The 18,403-nt window shown below is 43.7% G+C and overlaps 1 protein-coding gene across 1 annotated transcript in view; it reads right to left on the reverse strand.

Annotated features, from left to right (window-relative positions):
- Positions 1-4,694: 4,694 nt before the first annotated feature.
- Positions 4,695-18,403, reverse strand: part of tgfbi (transforming growth factor, beta-induced) — a 684,304-nt gene continuing 670,595 nt past the window's right edge. Inside the window, exons 4-18 of the mRNA XM_049585704.1 lie at positions 18,274-18,338; positions 17,183-17,340; positions 16,763-16,927; positions 16,444-16,590; positions 16,225-16,366; positions 15,914-16,126; positions 14,668-14,805; positions 14,358-14,503; positions 11,828-11,964; positions 9,718-9,848; positions 7,673-7,797; positions 7,454-7,556; positions 6,868-6,935; positions 6,487-6,511; positions 4,695-5,868 (exon numbers count right to left, since the gene is read on the reverse strand). Coding sequence (XP_049441661.1) covers positions 5,813-5,868; positions 6,487-6,511; positions 6,868-6,935; positions 7,454-7,556; positions 7,673-7,797; positions 9,718-9,848; positions 11,828-11,964; positions 14,358-14,503; positions 14,668-14,805; positions 15,914-16,126; positions 16,225-16,366; positions 16,444-16,590; positions 16,763-16,927; positions 17,183-17,340; positions 18,274-18,338 — 1,819 coding nt within the window. The 3' untranslated portion in view covers positions 4,695-5,812. The remainder of the gene's footprint in view (positions 5,869-6,486; positions 6,512-6,867; positions 6,936-7,453; positions 7,557-7,672; positions 7,798-9,717; positions 9,849-11,827; positions 11,965-14,357; positions 14,504-14,667; positions 14,806-15,913; positions 16,127-16,224; positions 16,367-16,443; positions 16,591-16,762; positions 16,928-17,182; positions 17,341-18,273; positions 18,339-18,403) is intronic.

Raw genomic sequence — 18,403 nt, forward strand, 5'->3', positions numbered from 1 at the left:
CAGCTGGAGGCTCCGATCACACACGAATATAAAACTCTCTCTGCAGCTCACACTCTCAACTCTTCACTCTGTCATTTGATTTACTGTGAACGATTCTATCACCATCTTTCCCAACATTTGATCTGTTTCTCTTTCTGACTGAATCGAGCTTCTGTTCAACACAGACCTGAAACTGTTTCAGTTTGACTGAAGTTTGTGACTGTTTGTTTCCACCGGTTGTTCTGAGGAGAACCTCACAGAGAACGTTCTCCTGCAGTGTCGACCTCAGCTGCTCACAGGAACAGTGACCAATAAACATCATGGAGGGTTTTAACTTTCCGATGTTTTCCATCAACTTGTGAAGAAACCAAACCTTTGTCATGATGTCACGTTGCAGCCTGATGATGCACCAGGCTCCATGTCACAGGAAGCTGAAACATGCCAGTTGTTTCTCGGCCTGCAGACTCAGCAGACGTCACCCCCTGAGCACGTCTGTGACACTCTGGATCGGCGTGTACGACAGCGTGTTCCACTTCCTGCCAACATCCGGCAGCTTCACACAGCCAGTGAAGAGGAGCCTGATGGACTCTGTGTGACGGAGACGTGGCGCCCTGCGTGATGTGTGTGCATTAAAAAGTCTTAGAGCCAGTTTATACCTGGTATTAAAATGATTTTTGGTGACCTGAACACAGGCAGTCAGCTGGAGACGTGTGTCTATCACACGTCTCCAGCTGACTGCCTGTGTTCAGATTTCGTCACTGCTTGTGCTTATGATGGAAGGTCAAAGGGTCCTTGACACAGTTATTACGTCCACTCTGTCACCAGCTCTTTGTTAGCATGCTCACATTAACATTCATGTCTGGACAGCTGGAGATAAATCACTGTCGGCAGGATTCAACTCAGTAACTCAAAGCTGTGACACATGGGAGCAAAAACAAAAGTGTGGTGTTTAAATTTGCTTTTCAGTGTGTTGTGACGTCCTGAGGGGTCGGGAGCTTTTGTCTCGGAGCTTTGGAAGAGTGTGTGCAGGAGATGAAGACAGTCAAGAGTTTCTTTCCAACTTACATTCAGTCTCCTTTAACAGGTGAAATGAATTCTTGCAGACAGAAAGTAAACAAAACAAACAGGTGTTTAAATCAAAGTTGTGCCTCACAGTCTTCTTGGTGATAGAACTAAAGCTCTGCTCTGTTTCCCTTTCAGCTCCTCACTGCAGCAACAATCACTTTATCTGTTTGAGCTGAGCAGCAGTCATCATCCTGACTGCCTTCCTTACTATGGGGTTTGTAGTCTTTCAATAGATGCCATGATGGTTTGTAGTCCTTGCTGCAATCACGATGTGCACAGTCTTTAATGACACACAGCTGGGCACTCGCCTGTTAGATGTACGCACAGAGGTTGGGACGGGCACATAAGATGCTCATGTACATGTGTGTCAGTGTGAGCACACAGTGTGACTGGGCATGTTGTCTTTTTTTCTTTTAACAAAAAACTGAGAAAAATGAAGGAAGAGTAAAAGAGGAGTGTAACTATCCTGTGAGCTGAGCCAACCTGCATCAGACAGGAAGTCATTATTATCAGTGCTGCAGATGTGTTACAGATCGTCGCTGCTTCGACTGCTGCAAAGAAGATGAAGGTTTGAACCAAGTATTAGCCTGGTTCCAGACCATAGACCCCGCCCACTCAACTGAGTAGGCTTGCATCTCTGGTCTGGCATACTTCAATGAATTTGCGATTTATCTCGTCCAAACGATGGACGGACCAATGAACGCCGGGGGTCTAGCAATTAGCCAATCAGCGCCACGCTGATGTCAAGCTGTACGCCGGTGGGTAACTGGTGAGGATAGCAACAATGGCGACCGCTACAGATCCTACAGACCACATTAACGATGCTATCGAGGTATTTCGCCACTACTCGCGTTAATGGAGGACCAAATTAAGGAAGCTGCTAAACTGGATTTAACGGCGATGCAGCTGGGCGTGCACGACGACGGAGACTTTTTCAACGGGCAATGCTCGCTTGTTTTCGGCACCCCCGAGGCATGGATACTAATGACGTCAGATTCTGGGTGAGTCGTTGATCTCTACTGATTGGTTAGGGAAAAATCAAATTCCCTCCCCCTTGTAAATCGCCTTCAATGGAAGCCATGTCAGACTGAAGGTTCTGGGAGCTTCAGTCTGACACTCAGGCTAACCAAGTATTGTTCTGGATCCAGTCTGAGCTGTAATGTTTTACCATGTTTGTCTTCCAGAAGAATGTTCAGCTGAGGTTGATGGTGCAAAACCAGAGACACTGTCCACCTGGTCCCACACCGTCGTCCATATCCATACGCTGCTCTAACATTCAGCTCTCACCCTGACACTTACCTTCGCTCCTCTTTTTCTTTTCTCTGTTGAAAGACTTTGTTCAGCAGAATTCTGAAAGTGTGTTAATTAAAGCTTGATGATGGTTTATTGTTTCCTCAGTGTGGTATATAAACAATGGTTCCGCATACTTCAGTGTAATCAGGACATTTTAATTTTATTAATTTATTTATCTTGTTGGCAAAGTAGTATAAGAATATAATCTGACGGTCTCAGACCATGTGTCTCTAACTGTACGTAGAATTCCCTGAAAGATCTCAGATGTACCGTAAAACTTGTATTAGTGGCCCCGGGCTGTTATTTGCTTATATCACTGAACTCAACAGGCCTATACATGGGACAGAATTCCTTTCACACAACAAAGATCAGGAAATACAATCAGACTGTTAATTTAAATTAGTATGAATATTACTTGTTTAAAACTTGGTTTCAGATAATATATCCATTATGAATCATTCATCTGATTGAACTCTGACATCAGAGAGGATTACCTTTTGATCCTTCTGACCTGAGGACCCTCACAGACTGAAGAACTTACAGCGTAATCCAGGAGTGGAGCTTCAGAGGTGACGCAGCGAGTCACCACTTGTTTTGTTTCTCATGTTGTTTACCATGCTGTGAATCTGAATATATTAGTCTTCTACAGGTTATATCTGTGTGCACGATTTAAACAGCTGACTAACATTAGCTCAGGTGGGTCGTCAACAACCTGTTTAATACATTTAAAGAACTTCTATAAAAATGAACTGCTTGGTAACCAGACCAGGCCTCTAACTGACCTATGGCTAAGCCACGCCCCCTCCACTCACCTGGACAAACTATCAACATTCAGTGCCCGGCGCTATGGCAGGTGTCACAGTACACGGCATTTCACAGGAGGCAACTGATGATTTTTGGAGACATAACGATCAGATGTCATTGAGAAGTAACCAAAAGGGCCTAAACTACGCATTGGAGGGATATATTCATCATTTTATTGTTGAGAAGGTCGATGAAAAGCTTAAATTACAAGCCAACATTTACAGGTCACAGTGTACGCTTGTGAACCGCATCTGGTTGCCGTCACCATCAAAGACAACAAGTTAAAGTGCCACTGAAGTTAAGGTTTTTGGCTCAGAATATGAGAAAAGGATAACGGCCTTTTTACCATCTTTACCAAGAGTGTCTCTGCGTTAGTTTGGTGCTACAGTATTTACACTGAATCATTCAGCATAACGTTTGCCAACCTTTGTTATCTCTGCCATTACAGATAAGTTAATGAAGCTAAGCTCCAGAAGTTAACGTTAGCTTAACTAGAGCCCTTTGGACAACAGCTAACAATGATGTACCATCACCAAAGTACAAAACTAGAACAAAATAGGCTAATGAACTCCCAGCAAACAAGGTGACATGATGACCAACGCAGCTAGGAGCTAACGTTAGGCTAACTTTAGCTAACGTTAGCTAGAGATGTTAAAGATAACTTTATATTTCTTTCCAGCAAAGTGACAATATGTTGCCTCAAACACAATGTTGACTTACCTTAGAACAGATGTAGACATCATTGTTAATCTTATTCACGTTGAGTTGATGTTGTGGTCTAACGTTACCACACAACTTTATCCAAAGGAGACACTTTTCTCGCTTGAGATGTGGTTTAAAGTGTAAAAATACACCTGGTCGCCCAGCCTCTCAGGATACCTTGTGTCAGAGTTGCATGTACCCCATGCACACCGTTTGACCATTTTTAAACTTCAAATCTCAGAAAAAGCTCATAAAACCCAACAAACTGACTTTCTGTAATGCATTTCAATGGACGTCCAGGCAGAGAATGTCCCAGTGTATGGGGATGGCTATACGCACTGTGATTGGCTCATCGTGTCTGAGGGCGGGGCTTAGCCACAGGTCAGTTGAGACAGGCCTTTGTTTGTCAACATGTGCGGCCACACTGGGCTGGTGACTGAGGCGACTAACTGAAGTTTTACAGTATGTTGTTTTCAACGGTACCTTGTTAGTCCCACAGTTCATCATCTGCACGCCTCCTGAACAAAACAAAAACTGTCTGTTCCCCTTTGGTTTGCTCTGACCTGCTGAGTCGTACATTACTGTGTCTGTGATATTCATGTGTTTGTCCAACTGGATTGTTTTTGTTTATATTATTATTATATTTTTTTTTAGTAACATTTCTTATTTTTTGTTATGTCTTTTCTCCCCGCTATTTATTTTTACTTCTGTACTCTGCAGTGTACTGATAAAGAAGAAAATTTATTTAAAAAAAATGTCTAACAAAAAAAGTATTGGCGGTTTCATTATGTATTGTTTGTATTTGTTGTTTTATAAAGTATAATAAAATAAAATAAAGTTTCAACTGCAAACTTCAGCTTCATAGAAAAATGTTTTACTGAGTGGCTGCATGTGTGTGTGTGTGTGTGTGTGTGTGTGTAACGGTCTGTTCTTTTCCCCTGCGGAGGAAACTGAAGGTTCACTCAGTGAGGCGTTCACAGCTTCACATTAAACCCTGTAAAAAGAAGCTTCTGTTTCTGTTGGACTCGGCTGATGTTGACCTCACCTGGACCACATTAATATTTCATAACTCTGATCCTCCCTCTGCGACGGCGAGGAGGATTGTGCACGCAGGAAACGTGCACAGATTTTACAAATAATTTAAGTTGGCATGGCGACTGTGACGCTCTGCAGCCTTTTTACAGGCGGGCAGAGACATGAACCCTGTGACCTCTGAACACACACACACACACACACACACACACGTTTGTCAGAGCTCATTTTTCAGTTTTATTTTACAAAAAAATCACAAAGAAAAAAATCCTAAAAAAAAAAAAAAGCTCCAGAAATCCATCAGGTCACTTTGTTTGTTTGTTTGTTTGAGCTCAGACCTGCCGACATGCTGCAGGACAAGGACACACAGAGTAAACAACAACAACAACAACAAGAGAAACACACTTTACAAAAGTTTTACATGTGAAGGTTCAAACTTTGGACTTCAGAAGTGACGTCTGTTTTTTACAGTACAAAGAAAATCAAACGCTGAGTCGGTAAAAAATAAAAAAAATCTTCTTCTCTACAAACTGAAGAAAAATCCCCGTCAGGTCCTCCCACACTGTCTGATTCATGTATTGATCAGTGATCAGTGATCTGTGCCGGCTCCCAGCCTCATCTGCTTCACTCATACGTCTACTACATTTCCCACAATTCAATGAAAGCACTGACTCCACTTTAGTTTGACCTCTGTGTCTCACTGGGACTCAAACTAACCACAGTTTAATCATTCTGTTTCTATTGTCTCACATGTTAAAGCCTTTAATGTTTTGTTCCCTTCATAAATCACTGATGTGCTTTTATTGTGAAAGGTGACGTTACTTTCTGCAGAGTGAAAAGACTCGAGGGGGATTTTTCCTCTCAGCTTTGTGACCTTTGACCCTTTGAGAGGAGAACATGTTCTGTTCTTTGGTTCCTCCGACGTTCTGCTGACGTCTCACTGATTCATCGTCCTGCTGGAGCGACTGTTGACCACCTTCTGGAACAGGTCGTCTGCGGACAGGAAACATCAAGTCAGAGACAGGAAACATCACGTTAGAGACGGGAAACATCAAGTCACAGACAGAAAACATCAAGGTAGAGATGGAAAACTTCAAGTCAGAGACAGGAAACATCAAGTCAGAGACAGGAAACATCAAGTCAGACAGAAAACATCAAGTCAAAGACAGGAAACATCAAGTTAGAGACAGGAAACATCGAGTCAGAGACAGGAAACATCAAGTCAGACAGAAAACATCAAGTCAGACAGGAAACATCAAGGTAGAGACAGAAAACATCAAGTCAGAGACAGGAAACATCGAGTCACAGACAGGAAACATCAAGTCAGACAGAAAACATCAAGTCAGAGACAGGAAACATCAAGTCACAGACAGAAAACATCAAGTCAGAGACAGGAAACATCAAGGTAGAGACAGGAAACATCAAGTCACAGACAGGAAACATCAAGTCAGAGACAGGAAACATCAAGTCAGACAGGAAACATCAAGTTAGAGACGGGAAACATCAAGGTACAGACAAGAAACATCAAGTCACAGACAGGAAACATCAAGTCACAGACAGGAAACATCAAGTCATTGACAGGAAGCATCAAGTCAGAGGTGAAAAACACACCGTTCCTGAAGCTCTTGGAGTCGGCCTGTGACACAGAGAGAAGGTCAGAGGTTATTTTACTGATGAAGAATTAAACATGAAGCTCTCATTACAAATAAACGTCAAAATTAAATCATGGAGCGACTCTGAATGAAGCAAATCATTTTCTAATCTTTACAGTAAAATGTATTTTCATGTTTAAACACTGAAACGTGACTGACAGCTGATGGAGACGACAGTAAAACACTGTAAACTACACAGTTAATACAAGTGAAATAATAATATTAATAATAAATACTCTGCTCCTTCTCTGAGTGTGTGATAAACCTCATGTCTATCTTCTTGCTCACTGAACAGAATATTAAAGCTGCTGGTTTGTAATGATCTCTGTTTGTTTCTCACCCTGAAGGAAGCAGCTGATCTGAGCGGAGCTGCAGGTCCATCAGCCTGTTCTCTGTCCACCTTCGGAGCTGCACAGACAGATACACAGACAGACACATAGACAGACACACAGACAGACAGACAGACAGCATGATGATTCATCAGGAGTCTTTAGGTTTCCATCCACTGGTACCAACCATGTTATACTATCTTATCATAAAGGGGTCAAATAACGCTCCAAACTTACACTCAGTTTTGGCGAGGGGAAAAAGAACATATCCACTTTTTAAAATAGTATATTCAAATATTTATGCAGACCAAGGTCCCTGAACAGTCTTTGAATTATATAAATTGGGTTTGACTGTTTGACTGACGAGTACTTTTACTCGAGTAAAGTTTCTGTAAATGAACAGTACTATAGTACTGTGTGCACCTGTGCTGAGCAGGTGGAGTCTGATGGCAGAGAGCAGTGACAGTGAAACAGAGCAGTGATGTTGTGCTGAACTAAACTGAAGCTGTGCACAGACTCAGCTGATCATCGTGAACACTTCACACAGCGCTCAGTCACCGTCGCCACATCTACAGGAAGTACTGAAGCAGAACTCACGCAGAGGTCTGATCATGCTGTTGATGGCGTGAACGACTCCGTTAGTCGCCATCAGGTCTGCGTCAGCCACCGGCACCCTGTTGACGTACACTGTGTAGTTATGCTGAAACACACACACACACACACACACACACACAGAGGATCAGCTGTTAGCAGCTGCGATAAATAAACCAGTCATCAATAACTGTTATTGATCAGTAAATGTTTCTGATGACTGACCACGCCCAGCTCCAGCTTCTTTCCCTGCAGAGGTTTGACTCTAGTGTGAGATCCAACGCCTCCGCTGACCAGCAGGCCCTCCCCCAGGTGATTCCTGAGCACACCTGACAGCTCCTGAGAGTTACCTGGGAGACACATAGACAGACAGACAGACAGACATGTAAAACAGAATCACTGACTTGAGATCAGTAGTTACTCCGGCTGTTGTCACAAACTGTTCATAGGTTTTCCTACAAAAAGTAATGCATCCAAAGTCATACATGTTCCACTGCGATCATGTGACCAACACGCTGACGGCAGTAAAGATGGAAGCAGTCCTGAGCACTTGTACGGAGGTACCTCTGGGTCGTGGATGGGTCACCAAACACAGGACTTTTCCCTGGAGTTACATTTTCAGATCTGTGTGAACTTTGAGTCATTTTAAGGTTCGTCCTCACCATGTTTCTGTTCCTAAACCCAACCTCAGTATGTTAAGAACATAATGTCATTTGTAGGGCACTAATGCACAGGATATCATACGAACCGTTCTATGAGGGTACGTTGAGTTACCTCTCAGCCGTCTGTAGATAAAATCTTGTTTTGGTTGGTCATCCTGAATTCTGACGTCTGATTGACCTGAATTTGACTCGTTACTTTTCACAACTGGAGTAAGGTGAGGGTTGGGACGCAGATGGACCAGGAAATAGAAAGCTTCGCCTTCTGGCTCAGCTCCCTCCGAACCACGACGGTCTGGGGCAGCTCCCGCATCACTGCAGACACTGCGCCAAACCACCGATCCATCTCACGCTCCATTCTACCCTCACCGTGAACAAGAACCAGAGATACTTGGACTCCTTCACTTGAGGCTGAAAATTTAGTTGTAGTTGAATTTCAACATCAATCAGAATCGGTTTTATTAACAAGCAGGTTTGAACATACAGGTGTGCTATGTTGCAGAACAACAAAAACAAAAAAACTGCACCAGTAAATAAAAGAAAAACAAAATTATAAAAAAAATATTATTAAGAATATGTAGAATAAATCTGCTTTTAAAAGAGGAGCTGTTGAGTTTTGTTCATCAGTGATTGATGTTTATTTAATTAGACTGACTAAAGCTTTTATTTTGGTGCACTGACGGGCTGGAACGTGATCCGTCATGTTGGAGAGAAACTTTTGACCTTCTTCACATGTTGTTGTTGATAAAGTTTATCCACAGCTGCTCCGTCCTGTGACAGGGGCTTCATGTCTTTATTAGGCCGCCGGTGAGGCTGCTCACACAGTTTATATGAAGCTGATATTTCTGCTCTGAGTCACATAAACAAAATGTTCTGGACCAAAGAAGGAGCTGAAACTCTCCGCTCACGTCTCAGGTTGGACAACAGCTGATTTACCTCCAGCAGGAGACCAGAGGTGGACACGTACAGACGCCCACAGTCCACACTGAGGACGGTTTTAGAACGATTGAACAGAAACACTTTTATTTTTTCAGGCTGGAGACAGACTTCCTTTTTAACCACACGTTCACGTCAACAACCAGCTGCATCGTCCACACACCTGCGTCTGTGCGACACCTGTAACTGGAGGGTTCTTCACCAGAGAACTGACACTGGGACAGAACTTGATTTGCATGATGTAAACAACAAACATGACCTCAAACATTCAGAATAAGATCTGTATACACAACGCCAAGATGGCGCCTGTTGACTCCGATGGAGGCTCATAGACTTTACATTGTGAAGACGTCACACATTTTTAAATCACTTTTCTCGGCTTAATGAGAGTTTTACAAATATAAAACCTCCGTGGGTCAAAACTTCAGAATATAAACACCTCTGGTGTGCATAAAGAGGCCTGGATGCATCTTATGCAAATAAGGAGCAGACGTCCTGTCTCATTGCACAGCTGCTTACACAGACCATGAACAGGAAATGGAAATGACGAATCACACGTATCATTTAGAGTATGACGTACAGGTCGACTGCATCTCTGTGAGGTTAATGATGTCATTAATGGTCTCTGATGTAACAAACTAAACTGTAATAAATGTTGTGCAGTTTTAAACTCACGCATCAGCTTGTTGAGTTCCTGCTGAGGCAAAGCATTGAAGGCGTCGTTGGTGGGAGCGAAGAAGGTGAGCGCCCCCTGCTGGTTCAGCAGCTCCGTCATCCCCGCGGTCTGGATGGCTCCGACCAGGAGGCTGAAACAGGAAGGAGGTTCGTTTGTTTCTCACAACTCTGTTAGACGGAGGGGCAGAGTCTCGCTCAACACATTTACTGCAACATGACATCACTTCTTCTATTTAGAGAACACGGCTCTATTTATTTATTTATTTCCTTCAGAAGATTCTTTCGTGTTTAATTTGACTCGTAATCGGTAGATTAGAGGATTAAATTACAGCTGGGAGCTTTATTATGTGTTACTGAGCTGATTTTATTCTAACTGCTTGTCATTAAATCTAAAAGTTCCTGGAAGAAGCTGAACACAAAGCTGTGACTCATTTGGGGGTTTCTGTCTTTAGTTCAGAGGAGACGATCCCCGCAGAGCTGCTGGGAAATATCTGTTTACTGCTCTTCACTGTTGTTTACGGCTGGTTACCGCTGGTTACCAGAGGTGAGGAGGAACATTATCTGTCAGTGGTTCATTTTCTACAAGCAGAAACCTCCAGGGCCAAAACCTGCAGTTCATCTAATGTCCACTAGAGGCTGGCTCCAAGAACAAGTCCGTCCCCACAGACCTCCATGCTAACATGTAGAAATAAACATGTTTACAACCTGTTTGGTCTCTATAGCTAACTTCAACATTCATGACAAATGTACAGGGGCTGAATTTTCATAGAACTCACCTGTTTACATTTTATCAAGGCTTAAAGTTATGACTGATTAAAGGCAGGACCTCCTTAAGGGACCGGGAGGTGCTGTCTAGAGACGGGAATCGAGAACCCTTTCCAGTTGAGAATTGATAGCACATTGGTTTCAGAATCGTACGCCTCCAAGCTTATCAATTCCTTTTTTAAATGCTGGCATGTTTTTCTAAAAATTGCACATTGCAAAACAAAAACCTGAAATGTCTGCACTGCTAAAAACTTACAACAAGAAGGAGGAAGAAACAAAAGTCTTTTTTTCCACTCTGTTTATACAACATAGACTGTGTGTTCAGAATCAACAAGGGAGTTGATAAAGAATTGGACTGAGCAGCAGAATCGACAAACTGTATCAATAAAGTCTTATAGATAAACATCCCTACATTTGAATTCTTTTTTTACCATATTGGAATCAAAATTGGAATCAATTGAACCACAATCAATTAGCAGAATCAGAATTAGATTCAGAATCAATGAGATTCATACAATACCCAACCCTCGTGCCGCGTGTGGTGACAACGTTGGTCAGGTAACGTAACCGCAGGTTCACAGAATAAAAGCCTTCACACACTGAGTCCGTTTTTTTTCGTCCAAAATTGTTGCATGTCTAAAAATGTATGCGACTTCACGTTGAGTCACAATTTCACACTGAGTCTGAAAACTTCGTCCATCAGGAAAACTTTTGGAACAGGTTCAATTTTCTGCGTTTTTTTTGTATCCGTCTTTAGAGACGTTTGACCAAGAATCAGGGGAGAAAATGTGGCGGCAGGACACAGCTGAGACGAGACAGAGGAACGGGACGCACAGAATCATTTCTTACAACATTTCTCTTATTACTTCTCAGGAGTTTTATACCACTGTGAAAGATGTGTCAGGTTGTATCACAGCCGGATGGCGTCAGTTTGAAACGTTGGCAGTAACAACATAATATGGAAAGTGGATGATTCCAACACACCCTGGACTTTCACCCTGCAGCCCGGTGTTCACTTCCTGTGTGAATGTTGAGCCAAACCATGATGTTGTTTTCTACATCTAACCATCTGCTTTTGTTGCATAAGGATATAAATACGAGGAGTTTTACCAACGTTATAAGTTTATTTTAAAAAAGACTGTCTGCATTTAACGAGCTGAAACATTTCCTGTGAAAACAGAAGTTTATTTTGAAAAGACACACGTAAATTAACACGGCATCCCTGCACACCAAAAACAGACACAGGAGGATATGTAGCGTGTCATATTTGGATGTGAAAGTTCTCTGACTGAGCCGACATATTCAACAATGAGAGCGTGTTGAGGTGTGCGGTATAGAGCCTCACCTGAAGCGGTCGTCTGCCTTCAGGACGTCCATGACGGTCCCCATGGGTGGAGTGAGGACTTTGTCCATGGTGAACATGGTGGCGTAGCGTCCTGTCTTATCGTGAGCAGCGATGCAGGCGTTCTCAATGCACAGGTTCTACAAACACAGAGGAGTGAAGAAGAAGACGTGATAGGACGCAGGTGGACGCAAGTCTCTGCTGACTGAAGATGTGACGTCATTTCTATGAGGTGGACGGACGAAGTTTTGTCCCTAATTTACTGAACGATGTGTCCACAATGTTTCTACTGTGTGTAAAATCACTAAATCACAAACATGTTTGTTCCTCCGCTACACGTCTCTTCACCCTCAGTGGAAAACGCTGTGATGTCATCAGATACATCATATTTATTGATATTAATACTCAGTGTGTGCTGATGATGGTCTGAAACACTTCACACAGTCTGTGGACTCACATCAGGTCAGCAGCCATTTTCTCAAAGCTCGCACACACACACACACACACACACACACACACACACACACTCGGCCGGTGTCTGGAATGATTTAGCAGTCGTGGGAAGCAGGAAACTTCTTGTGGTCTGCAGAGTTCATTACTGAGCAGAAATGTGAGCCACCCACGGGTCCAGGACCTGAAACATGTGGAGCCACTGTGGAGCCCACCGGAGACAACCTCACACCACACACTGATCACTGCACCATCAGTAACACCCTCAGTACACATGCTCTCATGTGTGTTGTGTTTCCTGGGCGACAGGAGGAGCCGCAGTTGTTTGACATCATTTACTGAACTGGAGAGATCGACTGGAGACGACAGCGCTCGCTGTGAGACAGGAAGCTATCAAAAGCTCCGACCAATCAACAATCAATAACTAAGATGAGCTTTAGGGCCAGCAGAGGGCGCTCTCAGAAATCACTCCCAGTTTGTTCAACCTCTTATTGATCAGGAAATCAGAACAGTGACGCATCTGAGACGCCGAGCGTGGAAACAATTTAGTTTCTGAATGACCAAGAAAAATCAGACTGATGGCAGAAACCAACAAAGCAGGGTCACCTGAACAACTGGAAACCAGTGGAGCAACATCAACTGTGCAACTGGAAACCAGTGGAGCAACATCAACTGTGCAACTGGAAACCAGTGGAACATCATCAACTGTACAACAGGAAACCAGTGGAACATCATCAACTGTACAACTGGAAACCAGTGGAGCAACATCAACTGTGCAACTGGAAACCAGTGGATCATCATCAACTGTGCAACTGGAAACCAGTGGAGCAACATCAACTGTGCAACTGGAAACCAGTGGAACATCATCAACTGTACAACAGGAAACCAGTGGATCATCATCAACTGTGCAACTGGAAACCAGTGGAGCATCATCAACTGTGCAACTGGAAACCAGTGGATCATCATCAACTGTGCAACTGGAAACCAGTGGAGCAACATCAACTGTGCAACTGGAAACCAGTGGATCATCATCAACTGTGCAACTGGAAACCAGTGGAGCAACATCAACTGTGCAACTGGAAACCAGTGGAACATCATCAACTGTGCAACTGGAAACCAGTGGAACATCATCAACTGTACAAATGGAAACCAGTGGAGCAACATCAACCGTGCAACTGGAAACCAGTGGAGCAACATCAATTGTGCAACCAGAAATTTGTGGATCAACGTCAACTTTCTCCACCGTCAGTGGAGCAGCATCAACTGTACAACTAGAAACAGGCGTGGCAACATTAATGTGCAACTGGAAACCAGCAGAGCAACATCAGTTGCCCGACCGGACACTGGTTGATGGTTCCGTGCTGCAGGACCTTTATTAGTTCGGGTTGTGTCTCTGCAGGCCGCTCTGATTCACATCACCACAGGATAGTTTGGATGACATCATCGCCACATGTGGGCGCAGTAATGAGGCTGCAGCGTGGGACAGGACCTCACCACATTTCCTGCACTCGTCCTTCATTTGAAAAATGATTTTAAAATTAAAATAAAGTTTGATGTTTCCTCTCAGACGCATCATTAAGTGAAAATATGAAAACCTCACGGAGCTGAGTCACTTCGCTGATGTCACACAAACAGAAGAAGGTGGTTTGTTAAAGTTATTAATGACGCGCAGCCAGAAACTCAGTGACCTCATGAAATCATCTCTGGAAGCTGAGAGACAATATTTGTGGCCAATGGAGACAAACGATCCGTCCAATCCGCCCAGCAACAGGCGACACAGCCAGACTAAATATCTGATCTGCTCTGTGAATCCACAGCTGATCCTCTGAGCCTTTAAAGGGACAGTTCACCCAAAACCAAACTTACATATTCATCCTCTCACCTGTGGTGCTGCTCATCAGTCGAGACAGTGTTGGAGATATCGGCTGTCTGCCTTTCAGAAAATTAATGTGAAAAACTCAACATCAGTCTCTTTACAGAAATCATGACCCGTCACTGACGATAGTCCACAGACCTCGCTGTTGTGAAAGTTTGATGTAGGAACTATTTTCTCTCGCTGAAGGAAGCACGTTAAAGTTCTTACATTTCTGTAGACGAACACTCGCAGTTTGAGGCCTCCCATCGTCTCCAGCTCCTGACCATGATACAGAGACTTAGAGGACAGCTGCTCCTTCAGAAGGTGATTGGTCATCAGCTTCGTCAACTCAGGCGTCATCGTTGTGTCACGTCCTGTTACAGAGACACAGACAGGTGAATACTTCACACCACATTTATCGATGTAGAATACGTTTTAAATGAACCAGATGAGTTATTTATAACATCACACCGAGGTAAACACAGAGCTTCCTGTTTGATGATAAACAACACGGCGGTCGGGACCTGAGCGGCGTTACCTTTGAAGGCTTCGTCCAGAGGAGCCAGCATGGTCAGAGCCTCCGAGCCCGTCAGGTGAGGAGAAAGCCCCGCCTCCACAAACAGCTTGGTTGCCATGTCAACAGACGAACCCTCAGCCAGCTCCAGCAGAACTTTGGCTGAAATAAAGACACAAGGTTAAAAACCAACGTGACGATATTACTGATGGTACTGCTAACATTGCTAACACTGCTAACTCTGCTAACTCTGCTAACACTGCTAACTCTGCTAACACTGCTAACTCTGCTAACACTGCTAACTCTGCTAACACTGCTAACTCTGCTAACACTGCTAACTCTGCTAACACTGCTAACTCTGCTAACACTGGTGCTGACAGTGGGTCTGTTATTTTGTACTTCTTTTCCTTTCTTTTCTAAAGATGATTTTTTTTTTGGCTTTTGTCTTTATTTGAGAAGCGGCTGCTGCAGCGAGGACACTGCCCTTACACATGGGACGCCTGCTCCACCCACTGAGCCACTGGACACACTCTCAGCACTCTCAGTATTAGATGCAGTATTAGGTCCACGTCAGCCTATGCTGTAGGTACGGTGTCAGTTCCATGCAGAAGTATTAATCCTGCTGTAGCCTGACGTGCACCTCCTCAGAGATGTAACTCCACAGTGTCACAGTGCCGCAGACCTCCTGTCTGTCTCTGTGAGCTGAAACCATTTCCCTCAGTGGAAACAAAGCTTTGATTTACTTTAATTTCACAGATAAGAAACAATAAATTGTGAAGACAATAAAGCCTCCACACACTGTGTGTGATTTATCCTGGCTGAAATATGAGCAGAGCAAATCTCTGCTAGCTGCTAGGCTAATTTATACAATGTAAAATGCCATAGGCTTGTGCTAATAACGTTAGCATGTTGTATTTGTGGGGAAAATGTGTCCAGATAAAGACAAGTGTTTGTCTGTGAATGCTGTGAGTTATAGTGAAGCTGATTTGTGTTTGACACTGTCTCTATTAAGCCATGTTTAATGTGTGTTTAATGTGTGTTTAATGTGTGGTTTGAATCAACTAAACTTAACAGCACAGACAAACTCTGCCGCCAGCTAGTGTCCTGGAGGTGTAACTGCAGAGTGACACAGACACACCACCGTACAAGTATAAATGCTCACAACAGCATGACAGGCTGCAGCATAGGCTCTGCAAAGAGCTGATGCACAAGTGTAAATCCCACTTCAGTGCGGATGTAGTAGTTTTGGTAGTGTTGGCTGTATCAGTACCTGAGTCGGGGATGAGCAGCTCGTTGATGTAATGGACGACTCCGTTGGTTCCCAGCTGGTCTTTCTTGGTGATGATGGCCTTCCCATTCAGGGTCATCTCGTCTCCGTCACAGCCGACCTCCAGCACGGTGCCCTGTAGCGTCTCCATCGGCGTCCCTGACACGATGGACTCGGCGCACTGCATGTGCTTCAGGATGTGGTAGTTCAGCAGGTCTGGGTGGTGGGGGGGGGGGGGGGGGGCAGGTACAAGACAGTCAGGTTCATGCTGTTCACAGACAGTAATCAGCATCAGAGCGCCTCCTGCTGGTCACCTTTCAGAGCCACGGGGTCTCCCAGGATCCTGTTCAGGGTCTCCTGAGGAATCTTCTCGAAGGCCTCGTTGGTGGGAGCGAAGAGCGTGTACTGACCGTCGCTCTCCAACACAGTGGTCAGACCTGCAGCCGCCATCGCCGTCTGATACAGGAAGTAACTCAGTGAATAAAACAGTGCTGATCTCCTGAAACTTCTGGATTATTGACAGAGGTACTCACACGCAGCGTCTCCAGGTCGTCGTCGATGTCGAGGACAGTCTGCACGTTGTTAGAGACGGCGGTGATGACGCGGTCGACTACGTGCACGATGCCGTTGGTGGCGTGTTGGTCGGGTTTGATCAGACGGGCGCAGTTCACCGTCACGATCTGAGGAGGAGAAGAAGATGACTGTTACTGCTGCAGTGTAACTGCAGCTTTACTGGATTTTTGGATCAGTGTAGACTCTGATTAACGTGTCCTAACATGTCAGTTATCATGTCAGTGTGTTACAATGTGTATGTAGTGTGTATACAGTGTGTGTGTGTAGTGTATCACTGACCCCGTTGCTGTAGTGGTGGATGTGGACGGGGAAGTCCTGGTACATGGAGGTGAAGGAGGATCCGTGTCTCAGCTCGTTGGAAGTCAGCCGGCGGTTCACCATGTGGTAATGAAGAGCGTTCAGCAGCTCGATGTTCACGTTGCTCACCAGAGCGTCCAGGATCTCCTGCGACACAACAACAACAACAACAACAAAGATTCAGCGTGATGAAGACAACAACACACTGAGGACAGACACGGGGACACACCGTTATCATTATATCACCGGGTTGTCTTCTCAGTGGAGCGAGGACGACCTCCTAAAATCTAAGCATCTGTCACATGTGCACAGCCCGTATTTGGTGCTGTGGTGAGTTTTTGTGGCAGCAGGACACTGTGTGTGTGTGTGTGTGTGTGTGTGTGTGTGTGAGGGTGTACTGACTGTCGGCAGGGCGGCCCAGGCCACGTTGCTCGGGGCAAAGAAGGTGAAGCTTCCCGGCCCTTCGATCTCGTCCTTCAGCTGAGCTCGTTCAGAGTACATCTGAGTGGTCGAGGCTCCGACGACGCCCAGAGTGTTGTAGATGTTCACCAGAGGCAGCGCTGCAAACACACACACACACACACACACACACACACACACACACACACACACTCATGATCAACAAACTCTCAGCACATGAAAATAAACCAGAGTGATCCTCCTGTTTGTCTCAACAACAACAAACAGTCACAGCAGCACAGAGAGTTTAAACGTTAGTTTTCACAAAAGTTACATTTTTAACAGCTAATTCTTTTGTAAGTTAATTTTTTAAGTTTCATTTTTTTAAAGTTTGTTTTTTTTATAAATCAAGTTTTTAAATGTAAAGTTTTTATTTTTTACATATAAATTGTGTATTAAAAGGGATTTTTAATTTTTTTTAATATGAATTAAGTCTTTAAAAGTGACGTTTTTACATGTTACTTTTTTATAAATTAGGTTTTTAAAAGTGAAAATTATATTTTTTTAATTTAAATTACATTTTTAAAAGCAGAGTTTTTATTTTTTTTCACAAATTTAGTTTTTAAAAGTTTTTTTATAAATTAAGTTTTTAAAAGCAAAGGTTTTATTTGTTATTTTTTTTATAAATGACATTTGTAAGTTGTTTTTAAAAGTTATTTATATTAAGTTATGTTTTATTCACGGCAGGTTTAATAAGCTAAGTTTATACATTTCCTCTTCTACCTGTTTTTAAAATGAATTTTAAAAAAGTATTTTTTTTTAATGGAGAAATCAGTTCATTCATTCATCAGTAACACATTTTATCATTAACATTCTCATCAAAATTTAAAATCACTTTGTGTCTCTACAGCTGAAGACATGCAGTCATGTCTCTGTCATGTTTATGAATCAGTTACCCTGCGTTCATTCATTATATTAACACATTAATGTAACTTTATTCTTCCTGAAATAACAAAGACCTCCTCAGTGTTCTGAGTTATGGACGCTGTGTCACCGAGTGTCAGGGGTCAGGGGTCAGAGGTCAGAGGTCATACCTGCAGGACAGCCCTTCTCTCCAGGAATCTTCTCATAACCAGGACAGCACTCGTAGGTGATGACCCTGCAGCAGGAAACAACACAAGGACACATGAGGATCCACTTCCTGCCTCCCTCCTCTCTGACGTG

This window comes from Epinephelus fuscoguttatus, linkage group LG9 (assembly GCF_011397635.1).
Source record: "Epinephelus fuscoguttatus linkage group LG9, E.fuscoguttatus.final_Chr_v1".
NCBI classification, from domain to species: Eukaryota; Metazoa; Chordata; class Actinopteri; order Perciformes; family Serranidae; genus Epinephelus; species Epinephelus fuscoguttatus.